The following is a 17,857-nucleotide window of genomic DNA, read 5'->3' on the forward strand; positions in this document are numbered from 1 at the left end:
CATGATCGAACAAAAAAGGATTCATGATCTATAACAAACATGCCTGCTTATTTCCAGATGCAAAGTTACTAATACGGAACCCAATTCAAACTAAAATCGTTTCATGTGAATACAACTTTCAGGCCATGGGGGTATAAGAAAAAAAAATCTGGCTTTTTAATGCCTTATTTTTTCATTTGTATTCATTCTTTTCGACGTTTTTACATAAGCTGAGCCATTGCATTTCTTATACTGCTGGTGATTTGGAAGAAAATCCAGTTTTATATTTTGAATTTTAGCTTGGATGTTGTTGTTCATAATTCCCATATCATTTTTGCCATTTCTTCAAACCAATTTATCACTCTATGAGAAATTTATGCAATACTTAGCGAGAATTTGTACATACGTATTGTAGAACAGTTACATTTTCCTTACATTTCATAAGACCATCATCGCTTTGAAAATCTGAATCGAACCGTATCTCATTTATTCCACAATGCCAAATAGAACAATTCAACACCTTTCTGTAAAGTTTCTTTTTGTGTGCCCGGTTTTCTTTGATTTCTGTGTCTGTTCGTTCCAATGTCAATGTGTCGCATTATTTGTATACTCACTTATCTCAATTTATTCTGCATTTCATTTTACGAATCAATTTCTTAGATTGAGTGTTACGTATGTTTTTGTTCTTTAAAATTAAGTTTGAGGTCACATAAGTTGTTTTTGTTACTTCGCTGCATGTCATTTCTAATGTTTGCTCCAGATTCAAACACAAATTGTTTGACTCCGCAGTGTTCGTCTTTTCGGCTGATAAAATAAGGTTTTCAAGAGCTATAGGACTCGTTTCAATTTCGAAACCATTGCCATAGGGATTCTACCGAAGCACAATTGAAACCATAATGAAAGTAGTTATATCTCGTTATACACTCACACACACAAAACACACACCATAAGAAGTTATGTTGCGTGTGAAGACTAAACTGTTTGATCCATGATCGCTAATTCAAAAATGGAGGAACTCGATTTCTAGAATCTGCAAGCACATAAACACAAGAGGTCCTACTTCGTTATCGTTTGATCCTATAAGAGAAATAATTGCTATAATTTTGATGGAATTGCGAATAATCCCTGCCGAGTTTATGCTGGAGACTGCGGTGGTGTCATGTCGTTCTCATCTCCCGAACCAGGTTCCCCTTTGGTTTTATTTTCCTTTTTCCATTTCATCCGTCGGTTCTGGAACCAAATCTTGATCTGCCGCTCTGTGAGACAAAGGGCATGAGCGATTTCAATCCTTCGTCGCCGGGTAAGGTAGCGATTGAAGTGAAACTCCTTCTCCAATTCCAACGTTTGATAACGGGTGTAAGTTTGGCGACCACGCTTTCGCTCTGTAATGGTACAACAAAAATAAGCACATCAAATTAACGTCCCGTAAAGAATTTTTTTGTAGAGTCTGAAAATATTAACATTGTTTTAAAATTATATAAGTCAAAGTGAATCTATGCCATGAATGCTAAACGTGTTCTGTATCTTGTTAGCTACAATTTAAGCAATATGATTAAAAATCTTTACTTTTATTTTTGCAATATGGTTAAAAACCTTAACTTTTTATATAATGTGGTTTAATTAAAAAAGGATAAGATCGGAATGCCAATATGCCGCAACGTATACTACAACAATTAGTAACAATGAGTAACTACCGTTAAATCTACTCGAATGGGTTGTTCATGAATGTTTCTACAATAATAAATAATTATGATGTTTCATTTCGTTTCATCGTTGTGAATCCAGAAAACCATTCCAAGACGAGCTGCAGTGATCTACCCATAACGATATTTTAATTGCAACTCGCTTGCCTCACTCTGTCGTGTGGAATAGAATGTTCCCACATTTGATGGAATAGGTTTCCGGTGTGTCATTACGTGTGTTGTGTAATTAGATGCACTTCAGATATTTGTCTCCAGTTTCATTCGGAGCTTTTGGAATAAAACACATAAAACTGTTTTTACAAGTTACTTTTACCACTTTGATGTACATCGTGATCTTTTAGCAGGTTTGCATATCATACCAGACAGTGTTTTTAAAGCAACAATAACATTTTGTAACTCAATAAACAACAATTGTTTTGAAGCTATTCATTAAACGACTTAATAATATTAGCATTGAAATAAGATTCATCAATAAAAATCAGCTTAAAATCCCACATAGAACAACCGAAACATAAAATATTAAGCTCGTCATTTCTTAATGATTCTTATAGAAGCGGTCAGGGTAGTTATACAAACATTCCAAAAAACAAAGATTTTTAATGCAGAATGCTCTTCTGAAGGTACGGGAATCTTCAGACCATTGCTTAAATGTATATTTTTATTTTCTCATTTTCACTTTTTTTAACTGTATCAAGTCGATTGGACTTCGCACCGGCCAACCCTACATAGTTCAAGAGAGTGATAGTGGGAAGAATGACGGTGGAAAAGAAACCTTTCTACCGAGCAGAAAACTGTCGGAAAAGAAATCCCTCATCTTGTCCGATGAAAAGTTTTAGTTCAGCTTTCCGTTAGTGATCCTATGTTTCTTGCTGCTTTTATAAAACTCCATCTCTGTTCGGTTCACATAGTTACGTCGGAGCAGACGATGGGCAGTCCTGCGTGTTTTCGATTAGCCTCAATTTTCAAAGCTACCTCTCCTGTCCATGAAGTAGAGAATGGAAGAAAGCAAACGCTTTACCAAGAGAAAGCTCAAGGAGTTGCTCCTCATTCCGCCGTAGAAAATGGAAAAAAGGGAAATTGGTTGTCAGGAGATGGTGGTGGTCTTGTTCATGCTACAGTCAGCTGTCAAATCTTTTGATATGGGTGCATCAGCTACACTCTTTCCGATCGTCCATTCGTTCAAGATCCGTGCTCGCGCGTCTTTAGAATAGCGAATAACGATGGAGCCTTTGGGATGGACCGAGGCACGGTACGTACGCGTCGTGGCTCAGGATCTTTTTCGTGCCTGTTTCTGTTACTGCTGCTTATTATTCATCGCCGGTACAAAGTCTTTTCTTTCGCAGGATATGTGTAGAAGGAGAACCAACGATTCGGAATACCTTTTTTTCTCCAAGCGATTTATTTTTCTAATTTCGTTCTAGTGTTTTTAACATTGCTTTACTTAGTAGAAGCATAACAAACAATTCTTATGGGCCAAATTTGGTGATGCTTATTGTTAGACGCTTTGATGAGAAGAGAATTGTAAATAATATCCAATCGAAAGAAATAGGAACATTTAACAAGAAAACGTTCCTAATGAAAAAAACTTATATACATCAATTGATACACTTTTAAATCTAGAAAAAGTATGTAAACATATTCTTTAGAAACTCTCAACCTAAATTTTGAAAGTTTGTAAAGAATACAAACATCTGTTTCAATTTTCTAATTTACAAATTCACAATGTTTGATCATTAAATAGCTTCTCAAATGCTTATTACGACAAAATTACTTGTCGCGCATTGAGAACTGCCAAAAACCACTGGCTAAAGGGTGCATAGCTGAAGAGGTGAATGGAGGATGTTCGATATTTTGTTTAAGCAGTAGAATCAATCTCGTTTTTCTTCTATGCCACCTATATTGGCTTTGGGTTGTTTGATAAACATCAATGAAGGGTAACAAAGGCGTAGCAAAACCAACCGCCACAAATATCCCACCAGTAAACGCATGAAGCAAGAAATGAATATTTAATAACGTCATAATCGAGGAGAGAGCACGAACCGTTTTGCCTGACACGAATATTGACTGTGTTATGGGGCAGCATGTTGCATTATTCTCATGAAAATCTCGTAAGGGTAATTAAAAGCGTATTAGCCACACCGCAGATCTCTAATGAAAGGGGAAAGCTGAACTAAAATTGTAAAGAGTTGATAGTAGATTTGCTTATTAATGGCTGTGTAGGATTGCTTACTTGTCAACATGGCTAGAGTCCAAGGTTTATGTATTTCTTTACTAGTTTTGTTCATGTTATTAAATTATTTCCGGTACATAAAAATTTCGAAAAATCAGCATAATGATCAAAAATTTATATTTATCTTTCTTTGTCAAACAAAAAATCTTTTATTTTTGAGCTTGATAGTTTAGTCACGGAATTGAACTTGCTAAAAAAAATAAGGTGCCTCTTTTAGAATTACAGCCTTTGTATATTACAGCTTTATATCAAATGCGATACGTTTCGTCTATGATATGATATAAAAGACTGCCGATTAATCGAACTTCTATGGGTGTTTTTTCTTCAGTTTTTTTTTTCATTTTGGCTTGAAAAATTACCACTAGATGCAGCCTGAGAAATGTCTTAATTTCAATTTCGACATTGTCATATTACTCAACTCTTTATTTTTTCTGTATTTCTTAATCCGTCTCTCTTTCCTGTTTTCTCTACAGGTAACACATAACGTGCTGCTCATCGGTTGGCTTATTTATACAGTTTGGCGTTTTTTATGCGATACCTATAAAAGTTAAAAAAATCTACCAAGTTGTTAATTGAAAGTTGCTTTCATTGCAACTGGTTTTTGTTGAAAAAACGTGTGGTAAACTTCAATAAAAAATTATATAACAATGTCGCATCTGTTTAAATGACGAAAAGAAATGATTTTAAATTGTTTAACAGCGAACTATCCAAGGTATACAATGCAACAAAAGTAAAATTTATTATTTGAAATGTATTGTTTGCATATCTCATGAGCGTTCCTTCTTGTCCGTGTACTGTTACTCACAAGTTTTATGAAACGTTTGCCAGAAATGATCAATTTACAAAAATCGTTGAAATGTTTTTTGTTTTACAATTGAAATAAATATTGCCAACGATGAATTAAGGGAAAGTATTGTTTGCTCATTGAAGCAGAATGATTCAAATGAACAAATTTCAAATATATATATTTTTAGGGCAGAATCGTCATTCCAAATGGTCAACTGTTGGTGCAAGGTTATAGGTAAATAAGTATAAGTTTGGGTTTGAAATGAGAGGGAAAGTATATCAACAAGTGGGCCATAATTTAAAAATGCCAGAACCGTTGGCAAACACTCAAGGAGGCGATTTTTCGACAAACGAAAACTTTGCTCTCGGTGAGTAGTTCGTGTCAGCATGCGTCGAGACTTATCGCCAAAAACCGGTGAGAGGCGTGACAGAAGCCAGAATGTTTTAGGGATAAGTAAAGCCCAGCGATAGAGAGCACACCAAAGAAGAGAGAGGGTCGACGATTGCGCACTCAAGTGAGCCAGAGGTGTGAAATTTGTGAAACCCAAGATAACAATCAATAATAAATCTAAAGTTATTTATGTGGTGGTTAAAGTATTTCATTGTGCGTTAATATTTATATAGTTGACAATTGCAGACAAGAAATTTGGAGGGGAGTCTATAAACAAAACAGTTCAAATAAGATGGTATTTTGAACTGGTGTGTTGAAGAATAGAAGAATACTTATAAGCAAGTGGATTTAAATACTTTTTAGGTTCCAAGTAAGAGCATGAAAGCGTAATATTTGTAAATAGATTTTGATATGTGATGGATTTTTGGTATTGTTTGTTAATATCATTTCTAGTATAGTTCGTCTTTGTTCGTGAATGGCTACTTTTAGTGTCAATTTGCATGAGAGTAAAGCTTGATCCGTTGGAAAAACGTTCAGAAAAAACGCTCGTAACGTTCACTTATAGTAATGGTGGCCCAAAGGCATTAATATACTTACATGATACAAGAAAACAAAAAACATCAACTTCTCTGTAGAGCGAAAGGAAAATGTTCTCAAAGATTTTCACAGTCGCCTATTTCCTCTCTTCGAGTGTTTTTCTTTTCCCTATGGCATTTCCACCCTTAGAGAGTGACAGTGAAAAATATCGATATATCTGTGAGCTAACGCTTCACGCCTCAAACCGAAGCAGCAGCCCTGCGCTAGAAAAAAATCGGAAGCGGTTTCTTGCTCCTTCATCTCCCCAAATCCAGCAGGAAGTAGTTGATACCCATAGCCCTTGGTTGCACATTGTAAGTGAAATCCCATATCCCGGCCTATTCTTATGATGCATGCAGGAAAATTGACGATTCACGCACTTCCACATACTCTCTTACTCAACTGATCCTGAGGAACGGTCACACACACACACTTGCTCGCTTCGTCTATAATCGACGCCCGTGGTGGCATTTATCAACATCGGAAACACAATCAAAAGCGATTTTTCATCCGACTTCCACCCACACGTAAGAAGAAATCAGCTTCACCCTTGGACCATGTTTGCCTTTCTTCATTTAATGCTAATGGTTGATGAGCCAAGAAAATTCCTGCCTTGTTTCTCAGCAATGTACAAGGGCAAAAACGGTGGTGAGGACCGGAGAAATGGCTGTCGAACGGAATGCTGATCGCGTTTGGAAGGAAAATGAATTATTTATACAAGTGAGAAGCCCTCGCTGCTGGACTATAGTGCTGCCGGGTGTTGGGCATCAACTTCCGTAGGTGCACTGGCCGTGATCCTGAGAACGATCCAGGACGGGTTGTTTGTCCTGGAGACCATCGGCCGTATGGTTGCTGAGCACCGCTCGGTGGCCTGATTGCTCCGGTTCCAGTTGATGGCTTTTTAAGACTTTTGGTTTCAAGATTTCTTCCTTCGGCCCGGCAGCGTATGGACATGGTTAGGTCATTGTGAAGGTGAAGACTAAACGCAATAGCCGCACATTGCTGTACCAGATCCTTTGGTAATCGTACAACGAATGAGACGGATTTATGCTTTGGCAATTTTGAAATCACGGAATCAACTTCTTACGTCTCGAAATCATGACAAAGCATTTGTTGGTTTAATGGTCAAGCGGCAACGCAATTGCTTGCTAGAAAACTTTACTTGGCTGTTGCGCTCTCCGTATAGTTCTTATGGGTTATAGGTTTACTTTCGTGTCTATTGGAGCCAAATCTCAACTCAGCTTCGGCTTGCGAATTTAAAATCTTCCAAAAGGCATATTATAGTCTTGGTGGCACGACAGCCAGGAACCTGTGACTACCGACATGCAGAGCTGTAAATTACGCCATAAATCGTAACGGAAATGAAGATGCAAATGGCGAGACATCCCGCTCGCAGAAATCGTACCCTTGTCAGCCTTCCCGGTTGGAAACAAAACGCCACAACAGAAGGTAAGCGAGCAGAATTCTCTGCGCAAACAGTTGAGAAAAATGCAGCAATGCATGCAAAAACTGCTGGGACAAACATAGAATAACGATTCATATGCAAAACCACTTTCGCAACGAGGTATCCGATCGAAGGAAAGGCACAGTATGAACAGAACAGGCAGAAAAATCCGCTACGATCGGGTAAAAGTAGAGCAAACTGTCCTAGGGATACCGCCGGGATCGACACAGCGGGACGGACTGACCAGTCAGAGCCTTACACAAAGCCCGTCAGCATATGCAACTCTTCAAAGAAAGCCCCGCATGGTTACACAAGTGAAAGTGAAAAATATCACCGATATCGGCACAAACGCACCCTGCAGTGAATTTCGACATGGGTTGAATGTGACTTCACTACTATTGTAGAGATTTCATTTGAGTACAGACGGCATTCTTATAAAATCACCTATGCCTATGAAGCTACCAATGCCAGGCAAAAATATTTGTAATTTTGAAAACCATTTAAATAGGTCTGTTAAAAACATTTGAAATGACCTAACTTTCTTATTTTAGCAGTACACAATTTTTATTTTGCTCAACAATTAATGAGCGTAGCAAAAATGTCACTTCTTAAAATGTTGATACTAGTCTTGTGTTTTTGTTTCTTGCGGCTTATTGTAAGGAATCAGTGTTCAGTGTACAGTGCAGTCTCAGTTAAACTAAAAATACATCTAGTTTTCATAAGAATATTGTCTATTTCGTTTCAACAGAATTCGGTACTCTTTTTCATGCACGCATAGCACCGGTATACGCGATGATTAATGCCGGAATTATTTGTTTCATTTCAAAAAACCTGCCCCGCCTTCCTCGGACCATACGTCCAATAACGATACTAGGAAACACGAATTACCATTAATGTATTTGGAGTATACCGGTGCAATGAAATTAAAACCTGTCAATCAAAAGCCATCACGGGCTCCAGACAAAAAAAAAGCACATAATAACTACTCGGTACTCGCTCGCTGCGCACAAGAGGGCCTAATGATGATCTGCTTTCTTGGCAATGGGGCGTCAACGGACATAGTTCGTGGTCGAAGAAGATGGACGATTGTGAAGCATAAAATTAAAAAATCATTAGGAAGCCATTTTGAAGCAACGTATTTGACGCATGTAAGGTTTTACCTACGTACTGGTTTAATGAATGGAGTGGGAAATTAACTCAAAGGTGTATAAAAACCGCTGCTGCTAGATTCAGCATGTTGGCTCATCAAGCCATTGCTTTGTTTGTAATCGAAATATAATTCGTTCGATTATGTCTCATGCGTTGCCTTGGGCCGTTTCATGGTTTTTTTGTGATCATCGGATGTGTGGGGATTTCGTCGACCATTCACAATAGATAGTTGGTAAACTATATGAAACATGTCGGATATCACATACACAAAATGTCGTTTGACGGAAATCGTAGACCTTGGGTAAATCAGGTAAATTTGTATACCATTTCAAGCTCAGCATACAGTAGCGCTTGCACAACTTGTTTTTGAAAGGATATAGAAAGCGACACAAAGGTTTTTCAATCGTAAGAATAATAGCAGCATAATAACTATAACAAAGTGTAAAGGTGCAAATTTCCTTCAGGTTAACCGCACATGAGGATTTGGAACATCACAACAGCGGATCAACAAATGAAAGAATTAAAACAAATCATAAGCAAGCAGAAGAAAGTACAATGCTCTCAAAAAAGAAACAAAAAACCTCAAAACGCCGTCTGAAAGTGGAACCGGGGGATAAAACGGAACTGAAACGTGCATGAAATGAAGTGAAATTAAAATTAATGCTGTTTCATCAATCTCTTAGTCCAGTTATTCTTGGGAGCTACTTAACCGCGCCTCGGGTTTTCATTTCTCTTCTCGATGTCGGTTGGGTACCTTTGGGAAAACAGCCTACTGTGACGTGGCATTTGAAGATTTGGATATTTTTCAGTTTTGGTCAGACCGTTCCTAAGGCGTCTATTCGTTATTTTTTCCTTCTTCATATCGAAAGCTGCTTCAATTTTCTCCGATTCTTTCTCCATCTCCTCGAACGTCCCAGTCGCCCCAATGGTGTCAAAAGGAAAGAAACATATTTCATTCATTCATAGTGAAGAAGCACACCGTGAAGAGAACCGAAATCAGCGGCTGCGCGGTATATTTAAGCCCGACGGGTATGGTAAAGAATATCAAGGGCATTAACAAAATTCTAGGAATTATAATCAAATTAACCTGCAACAGTGAAATCGCCATACATTCATGCGCAGGTCATTTTGGTTGGAATAATGTGAAATGTAGGAAGGGTAATTTATTTACAACTTTCAGTTGCAGTTACTGTTCAGTCAGCATTCGTCAGTATTGAAGATGTAAAAGTCAACTTCGATGTACTCAACACACTTTGTAGTATTTTCATTTCATGTTGATAACTGAATGATCGATTGTTGTATTTTTCAAATTCGCAATTCAAGAAGCATATGGTAAACAAGAAGTGATGACAAAAATTGTTTAACGAATTCATTGCGTATCAACTAAAACAAAACCATAATGCGATTCTTCATTCTTCATTTTTCGAAAGCATGCACATGTCTTTATATCACAAGCATGGAAGATAGTGTTACGAGAGGCAATGCAGTACTTCGATTAGCTTACCAAACTGACTCCTCATCCATGGGTACAATGGTGATTGGAGCCCAGAGCTGGTGTTCTGACTATTTGGCGGTGGCTGCTGTCCTTGATGCAGCTGAGGAGGTTGCTGATGCATCATATTTGGCGGTTGCTGTGGAACAACTCCCGGTGGGCCTCCACCGGTATTCGTATACATGCCCATATGCTGCGGGTTCTGGTGTACTTGTTCTGGGTAGCACTCCTGAAAACAAAATTTGTGAATGAGCGATCTACTCGAAGTCATATATGCCATAATAAGTTTACTCTGCCATGACAAAGGGTGTGATCCATGCTGGTTCACTAGTTGCAAAATAATTGCAAAAAGTGCCCTAGATCACGTTGTCAGAGCCTTGAGCGTTGTCGAATGGCACTGTGGTTGGTTTGCGGAACATTACCTGCCCCTGCGAATGACCCATGTGGTGCTGAGGTATTGTCATTTGTGCCGTGCTCATGTGATGCCCCATCTGTTCCAGCGGTGGAGACCCGTTCTCGGCTCCATAAGAGCCTAGCCCGTTCGGACCGTTACCGACGGCAGCCTGTAATTTACAGCTCGCGTAAACGATGGGTTGCTGTTGCTGGGGTTGTACTTGCGTCTGCTGCAGAGGATTGCCATTCGTCTGAGGAGGTATCACGCCACCCACCTGACTCGATGGGCTGTCTGCCCGTGCATACCCGGCCGGATCCATCGTCTGCTGATAGTAGCCCATGCGATCGTACGGAGGAAATCGCGGATATGGAGGCATATTTGCCTGATTCGCGTGGGCCTGGTTATGATGGCTGTACATCTGCTGACTCGTGTCCAGCCCGTCCACGCCCGTCCCCGGGTAGTGGCCGTGCATGTCTGAGTTCATGTAGGAATTGGTGAAGTATGATGTCATGCTTTCACAGTTATTTGTACTCATAGTCATTGTGAATGGTTAGCTTTGTCTTTGGATTGATCGAACTGATCTACAAGCCGGCAAGCGAATGTGACAATTGTGATAACTTGGCCTCCCAGCTTAGTTTCGTCGGATTCAAGGGTTTGTTCAGTATTTCCGAGAAATGATTATCATACATGCAATAGTGTGTACATAGAATATGTTGATTAGTTCCCTCCGCGCTTGGTTGGTAGAATTAATTTACAAAAATATATCACATGAATGTGTGCAGCTAGTGCCGTCGTTTTGGTTTTTGGGACCGCTGAATACGATTGATCGATCGCCGTTGCGCTCGCGAATGATCCCGGAACTCAATTGGCCACCGATGAGTTGCTACTTTGATCGATTAAGCTGTTACTGAATGGTGTTAGTTGTGTGTCAACCATAAGATTGAAAAATCGATACGTGAACGTCAAGAGCACTTATGTTTCATTACGATTCGTTGACGAAGAACTTCGTAATATAATATGCGCGCGCTTGTAAAACTGTAAAATGTGCGGTTCTGCTACTTGCCTCTGATGGAGTATTCAAACGCAGAATGCAGCGAAAAATTACGAATAATCCTCACAAGTTCTGTCTCGATACCAAAACGATGAAAAAAAAAACCCCAACGGATTTCGTGAAGCCGTTTAACTCGTGATAATGCTAAGCAGAAACCACTTCGATTTGTTAGCAATACTTTGGTTTTCCTCTTTATATGTTGGCGATGATGCTGCCAAACGATGATGCTGCGTAGCTTTGAAGATACCGGGGTAGTAAGCAAGCGACTAAACAGAAATATAGATGACGAAAATCGAAACTCAACGTTAAGCTTCCAAGCACAGATTCAAGTCAGCTCATCAAAACGCATCGATCACGCACTATTATGTGAATGCCGTTTTACGAGCCGAATAATTCTGTAACGAAAAACAAAAAAAGACAACAATAAGATAATGTAGCATTAAAACTGGAGCTTAAGTTAAATTATTTTATTGAGTAAATATGAGATCAAGAACATGTGGTTGCTGTATCCAAGCAGTATGAAGCCTCGTCTAAAACCCGTAAAAAATATCTGATTTTCCTGACGTTACCCTGCATCATTAATGAGATCTTCGTCTCTTAAAACGAGTGAAATGTTATACCACGTCTCAGTTTTGAACGTTCTGTTTGTGCCTGGATGGCGGCATGTTTGTTTTCCAAAGGCGAAGCGGCATTTACAGCTTTTTCCTGTGTTTTCTGCCAAAGAAAATTATAAACAGCCATACAAGTAAGCTACGCATCCGTCAACGACACTTTGTCCTTTTATTGGTTTTCAGTACTGATGTTCTGTGTAGAACGCGACTGTCGGCATTTCTACTATCGAGCAGTGGGCCATCAAGCAAGCGACATGGAGTATACCTATCGAGATATTTTTCGAACGTCTGAGCTGGTCGGTGCGTAACAGCAGCCTAGTTGTACGTCAGCTAAAACACACAATCCATGATGGACGCTTCTTTCTGGTTTTGTGCCGTTTTGCTCACATTCACTAAAAATGTCTCGACGATGTTTATCATCATCTTGGTCCTCTCCGAATGGCTTGGGTCCCGCCCAACGGCTCGTGAAGGCAGTCTAGTCTCGTGAAAATGACTAATTTGATTTCATGCAGATTTCGAAATTTGTTACCCACACGTGAAACTATGTGTTACGGTTTCTCGACATTTTCGACGTTTCGCCAACCAAGAGCGTGTAATCATAATTACACTCAAGCACCAGATCCACTTAGAGATCATCTTCATGATCGCAACACGATCTAAACGCAGAGAGTGCAGTCTTTTTACAGGTAAACTTTTTTGATATATTTTCAACCATTTTTTTTCAATTACAAAAAAAGGGTTATAGCAGTTGTTTGATTGGATAATCTAACAGAATATACACTTTATGTTGTTAAGTACGTGAGCAATCAAACGTTTAAATTATATGAAAATTTCTGTGTTGTGTGTTAGTATTTTCTGTAAATACGAAACAAATAAAGCGATTAGTTTCTTGGGCGATATATTCTTACGTAAGGTGCACCTTCACAGAAACTAGCTTTGAAACAATCGGTTTAATTATTTGCATGAGCTATGAATGTAAAAAATATCGTTTATGTACTATTTGTTGATTTGCTCAAATCCGACTGATGTCAAAAGTAAAGCAGTATTTTCTATTTTCACTAGCTGCTATAGATCAAACACATTTTTCATTGAACGTTTTCTACAGTTCTTTTGTGTTTAGTTTTCAAATGGTTTTTTGACGTTGTACAGAAGAATTTCCAAAAGTTGCTTCTCTGATGTTATTATCATAAATCATCCTCTTTTGCTTCATTGAAGATATCAAAAACAATAACGGTCACTTATTTACTCTAGTTTTGGATTCTTTATTGTGGCCAGTAGGTGTTGGTCCCTTGATTCAAGCATGACCCTTGATTTAATCTCCAGCTTGAACTAAGAAGTGGCAAGTGACAAGAGGATGTTAATTCAAGTAAAACACGATGGTATATCCAATTTACTATTACCAGTACGTTGGCTTTCATGTTTTCATTTGATTAAGCTTAATTGGCTTTAAAGCGTGTTTGCTCATGCTGGCAACACTATACTCTATTCTTTCATTGCAATAGCTCCTAGAAATCCACATAACATACTTGGAGATCGAATTCCTTTATGTAACTTTCAATTCACATCAAAACACGAATAAACATGGATGGCAAAGCAAAAAACATGTAACTTAGTTCTTAACATGACCAGCACGATGTTTAAAATAAATCAAACGGAAACCATATGGATTTTCGAAGTAAACACACTTTTACAGTAAGCAAAGAAGATTGTCACACTTTATTGATTTATTGACGTTTTTATTGCTCGAATAATCGAAGAACAACAATTGTGGAAGAATGTATTATCGGTTATTGGTTGAGCGTTACCCCTCAAAAAAAGTTGCGTTTTTATAGATGATTATTTTGATAACATTAAGTAATGTCTTGCCAATTCGATAGTGATGCTAAACAATTTGACGTACTTTCGCACCCTCGTTCGATAATCGTTTAGTGCTGGTGGAGCACTATCCAATCATGACGATATGATACGGTTTTGATGACAATGGCATGCCATTTCCGGCAATGGACTGGTATTTGATGCAAAATTTGTGTACGGTGCAAAATTTAAGATTGCCTTCCATTGCCACAATCGCTACACCAACACATGCAGCTCTGCGGTCTGCTCGGGTGTCTAACTGAATCACCTCCGAAAGAACAATCATTCCTCGGCGCATTCTGTGATAAGCGTGGGGTGGTGCTACGGAAAAGCGAAGACGACCCGTACGGCAACGACGACGTCGACATATCAACGCGCACATATTTATTCTCGCCTATGCTGTGCAGCCTTCTGCTTAGCTCGCCACGTCTTCTGCCTGGATCGACAAGGACCATTCTCAATTGTCCTGAAGCAACGCTGGCATAAAGCCAAATACCTCAGCTAGCTCACCACGACACGCTGTGGTTGGTATGAATGTAGTGCGAATGGGCTTGACTCAGTGGTGGAAATGTTATCTGGATTGAATTCCTGCTAAATGGCGTGAATATTTGCAATTTGGTTTGATTAATTTATTACATTTCGTTGTTTGTGCTGCTGTTGCGCTACAGCACACCAATGCTAATCGAAACCATCCGGCATAGCTGTGAAGGACGTGTAGCTTTGTTGCAGTGCTTTGAACAATATGCATACAACACACATCCCCCAATCTATTCACACTACTTGCATAGCTTCAGAAGATGGATTCTTGATTCGCAATGTCCCAGTCCAGAGTCGATTGATGTCAACAGACGTACATAACAGGACTAAGCAAAATGTATGTTTTTAAGCAAACCACATTTTTGTTTGGAGTCAAGCAAAATAGCTTTAAACGTAGCTGTATAGGAATCTATGAATGAAACCAGTTTCGATCGAACAGAAAACTCGGACATCAGCTTTCTATACGTTGTATGCAATAAGCTCCTACTGTCAATTACATAAATTGGCCTAATCACATTTTAACTTTTTGCGAAAGTCGAAAATATGAGCACGCAACTTCTATACTAGTTTTTTGCAACATTTTCATGGATCATGCGATAGTGGATAGTTGTATGTAGCATCTAATAACCCAAGTCAAAGTTTTTAGAAAACAAAAATTTTAATTAATCTCTATATGCTTTCAGTAGTTCATTGAAAGTCAAAAAGTGCGACCAACCTAAATGTAACGATTAACAATGTAACCAATGCTTATCCATCACATTTGTTCCAAACGGTATGGTCCTGCCAGTATGCAACACGCAATACGTATGCTATAAAAACGCAATACAACCATTATAGCTTTCAGTTATGGTAAACGCTTAAAATAGAACGCTTTGTGGGCATCGTTTCTACTAGAAGAGAACACCGTCTCAGGGCATACATCGCGTACGCGAAAAAATACGCACTTTGGAAGTTAGTTCAAATGGCTAAAAACAGATATTGTACCAAGTGTGTGTACGTCAAAAGCGAGAAGGCAAACTCCTAACACATTACTTCAACTCACGCTTCATAGTTATTGATGGATTCTATAAATTAAATTATTTGTCAATTTTCCATTTTGTCTTCATTGTCAATTTTCTCTTGCATTACACAACCATTATGAAACAATAATCAAACATAATGCCGTTAAATGAACAAAAGCTCAACCAATCTTAATCCGCCTTTTACATAAGGATTATTATTTTTCATAATTGCATGCATTGAGAATTTAATGTTTTTAAACTCAGTTTTGTATACTGTAACTAATGCAAATTTAATAATAAAATATTCTACTAATTTGCTTATGCGCGTTTACTGCCTCCCTTATACGAATTTGATAGTACATAAAGCAATTGTTTTGTTTGGAATATCTTGATTGCTAAAATTATACGCTGTACTGCGGCATTGAAGTAGAAATTTAGTAGAAAAAAAATACAGTCGATTTTAATATTGTTATCATGATGATAAATATTTGGCTGTGATTATAAAATACAAAGTGAAATAAATATTGTTTAACTATTAATTAGAGGCAATCTCAAACAGAAGTGCGACTTAACGTTATAACAATTTTTTGAAATGAGAAAATTTGATAGACAGACTACGGAATTTTTTATAAATATCGATTGCATTCTTCATACGGCTCATCCTTCATATATCGAGCTATTATTTTTAACAAAATTTATTATTAACAGCACGTTATATATAATAAAAGCTACATTACGTCATTAGCTAAGCCTAAGGCATAGTGTTGATGCACTTTATACTATAAATCGCATATATTTATAACAAATTTCTTTATACTTGTTCAAATTACAGTATACTAAGTTCAAGTGCTGCATTTTGCATGATAACATCTGTACGAAAACCATTCTTATGAGCAGGGATAAAGTAACAAGAAATAACAATTCTTTAACAAGTTTGTGAATAAGTTTCATAGCTATAAAATTATCTAGCAAATGTCATGATTTCTGAAAAGAATTCCCATGATTGTCCATACAAGGTTAAAGTATACAATAATTATCATTGAAAACAGGAAAAAAACTATAGAATTAAATCGAAAACTTTTCAAAAAACACGATAATAACTGTGCATGTTTCATAACAATTTAAAATTGAAATATATTTTATGCATATATAATACATTTTAAACAATATTTGATGTTCCACAACTTTGTGTGTTGTGAATGATTCATTTCTACCATTCATCATAAGCTTATGATACATATTTTACATACTCAATTTTGAGTCGAATTAAAAATCTACCAGCATCCAACATACATATTGCAGATAGCAACAAAGGTCGAAATTAAATTTCATGTTCACCATTGTGTCAATCAAAAATAGTCTAATCAATAGGATCGAAAAAATATCGTCGAAAATATGTAGTGATCAGTTTCACTGCGAAATCGGCTCATAGTGATTCACCTCCTTCGATATGGTCTGGTGGCGTGTTATTTGTTTCACTCATTTGACTGACCATCTCGCTCTCACACGCACACATGTCTCGTATACACCTATTTTTTGATGGATGGGCGTAACTATAAATAATAATTCCTCTTTAGCCTTCCATTCTGTTTTTAGCTACGCCATTAGGCCATTTTCGTTGCCGTTAGATATCCATTGGTTTTCCCTCGTGCCTTCTCACTCGGTACTACCTCAGCGACGTTTGAGTAACCGAAGAGCATGTAACTCGTGCCGCTCCTACTCTCTTTCTCAACGCTACGAGTCGCTCTCTCGCGATTGTTTCACGCTCGGTCTCTCTCGCTCTCTCTGCTTCTTAGCAATCGTTACATTGGCAGATGTGCGGGTGATGTGGATTGTCTGAATGCTTAAATTACATTCCTCAGATGTTTTCTTCCTTCCATCTGGATTCAATCCAATCCAACAATTGACGAAATAGAAACATCAAATCTTTTTCCGATCAAAAGTACAAGGATCAAATGGTCGCTATGCTTACTTTTTCTAAAATCGCCACTAAAAATCGTTAAGCAATAAGCATGTGGAAAGAAAAAGATGAAAATTTACAAGAGCACCCAGTTTCACAAGCTTTATTCATTTGCTTGGGGAAATAAGCTAACTAAATTTATGAAAACTATTTCCAATTTTCACTATCTATATACCGTGGCTTATAGGTCCGCTATTGATGCGTAAGTAGTGAGTAGAACCTCGATTTAATCACTTTGTTTATGAATAGTAAACACCACAATCTGCAGATGAAATCGATGTTGCAAGTGCAAAACGTTCAATACATGTATCAAACAATACAGCATACAACAAGTCGATATTAATATTAGTTAAGTTTGATGTATTAGTATGATGTATTACACATGTTAGTAGAATCTTCGTTTGCCGACGGTAAAAACATTACCATCAATATAGCAAATAAAAAAACGCCAACAGATTTGCTTTAATTTGCATTGCATGGATGATTTTTAAATTTGCAAATTGGGCACACAAAAAAATTGGATGACGTTATCTTAAAATACGCGTACAGCATACCAATAAAATGATCCGTTGTGTAACAAGTCAATTAGCCTAAAAACAAGCAGTCTGCACAATTTTCCTCGAACTACCAATTCAAGCTGATATAATGTACCATGGCCTGTAACGGTTTTAAGGAGAATAATGAAAACAGCTTCAAGGT

The 17,857-nt window shown here is 37.8% G+C and overlaps 1 protein-coding gene across 1 annotated transcript; it reads right to left on the minus strand.

Moving 5' to 3' along the window:
* Positions 1-1,113: 1,113 nt before the first annotated feature.
* Positions 1,114-10,685, minus strand: LOC128730783 (homeotic protein antennapedia). The gene is made up of 3 exons (XM_053823861.1): positions 10,173-10,685; positions 9,763-9,979; positions 1,114-1,361 (listed from the first exon to the last, which is right to left on the minus strand). Exons 1-3 carry the CDS (start codon positions 10,683-10,685, stop codon positions 1,114-1,116), a joined length of 978 nt encoding a protein of 325 aa, XP_053679836.1.
* Positions 10,686-17,857: the final 7,172 nt, after the last annotated feature.

Source organism: Anopheles nili, chromosome 2 (assembly GCF_943737925.1).
Source record: "Anopheles nili chromosome 2, idAnoNiliSN_F5_01, whole genome shotgun sequence".
Classification (NCBI taxonomy): Eukaryota; Metazoa; Arthropoda; class Insecta; order Diptera; family Culicidae; genus Anopheles; species Anopheles nili.